General features: G+C 62.3%; 1 protein-coding gene across 1 annotated transcript in view; it reads left to right on the forward strand.

Annotated features, from left to right (window-relative positions):
• The window catches only part of LOC104288439 (motilin receptor-like), a 1,851-nt gene extending 971 nt beyond the window's left edge, over positions 1–880 (forward strand). Inside the window, exon 2 of the mRNA XM_009887246.1 lies at positions 167–880. Within this exon, the coding sequence (XP_009885548.1) occupies positions 167–880 (714 nt within the window). The remainder of the gene's footprint in view (positions 1–166) is intronic.
• Positions 881–1,030: the final 150 nt, after the last annotated feature.

Genomic DNA, 1,030 nt, shown 5'->3' on the forward strand with positions numbered 1-1,030 from the left:
TGTCACCCCCGATGGCTTCAACCGTGGTGGCATCAACCATGGTGGCTTCAACCCTGGTGGCTTCAACCCTGGTGGCATCAATCGTGGTGGCATCAACCCTGGTGGCATCAACCATGGTGGCATCAACCCCGATGGCTCCAAGATCTCCAACACCGGTGACTCCACGCGCAACGGCGTCATCCCCGGTGGCTCCAAGACACCCAACGGCGCTATCTCCACCCGCAACCCCTCCAAGAGCTCCACCGGTGGCCCCAAGACCTCCAACCCCGACCTCACCATCTCCAGAACCTCCACCCTCAACGGCGCCGACATCTTCGGCCCCACCGACGTCCTCCAGACCTCCACCGTCCCCGGTTCTTCTTCTCCCAACGTCCATGGTGACTCCGAAGCCACCGCCCCCTTCAGGTGCTACGACGACTTCTCCGACGACCAATTGAGCTTTGTCCTCCCCCTCCGTCTGGAGCTCTTCCTCATCCTCTTCCTCCTCCCTTTCGCCGTCACCCTCTTCTGCTACGTCAACTTCGTGCGGGTCCTCCTGGCTCGACCCAACATCCCTTTGGAGAAGAAACAACGAGCCGTGGGTTTGGCGGTGGCCACCATGGTCAACTTTGGGGTCTGCTTCGCGCCCTACAACGTCTCGCACGTGGTGGGTTTCGTGGAGAAGCGGAGTCCTTCTTGGAGGGTCTACGTTTTGCTCCTCACCAGCCTCAACGCCGCCCTTGACCCCGTCATCTTCTACTTCTCCTCCACGGCGGTGCAGAGGGCCACGGCCGGAGTGGTGGTGGCCCTATGGGACAAGTTGAGGGCGGTTGGGGGGTGGTGCTATGGGGCGTGTTCTCCTGAGACCCCCCAAGATGAGGCCGAGGGTTCCTTGACGTGACCTTTCATGGAGGAGAGGGGTGAGGAGGAGAACGGGGCCACCACGGGAACGGGGTGGAGGGGGTCGCTATGGGGAGATGGGGGGCCGGTTTGGGGGGAGGGAGGGGGGACTGAAGGGGTTCCAGCCAATGGGGAGGTTTGTGAGGTCCTC

The sequence above is a fragment of the Charadrius vociferus genome, unplaced genomic scaffold (assembly GCF_000708025.1).
Source record: "Charadrius vociferus isolate BGI_N301 unplaced genomic scaffold, ASM70802v2 scaffold2616, whole genome shotgun sequence".
NCBI lineage: Eukaryota > Metazoa > Chordata > Aves > Charadriiformes > Charadriidae > Charadrius > Charadrius vociferus.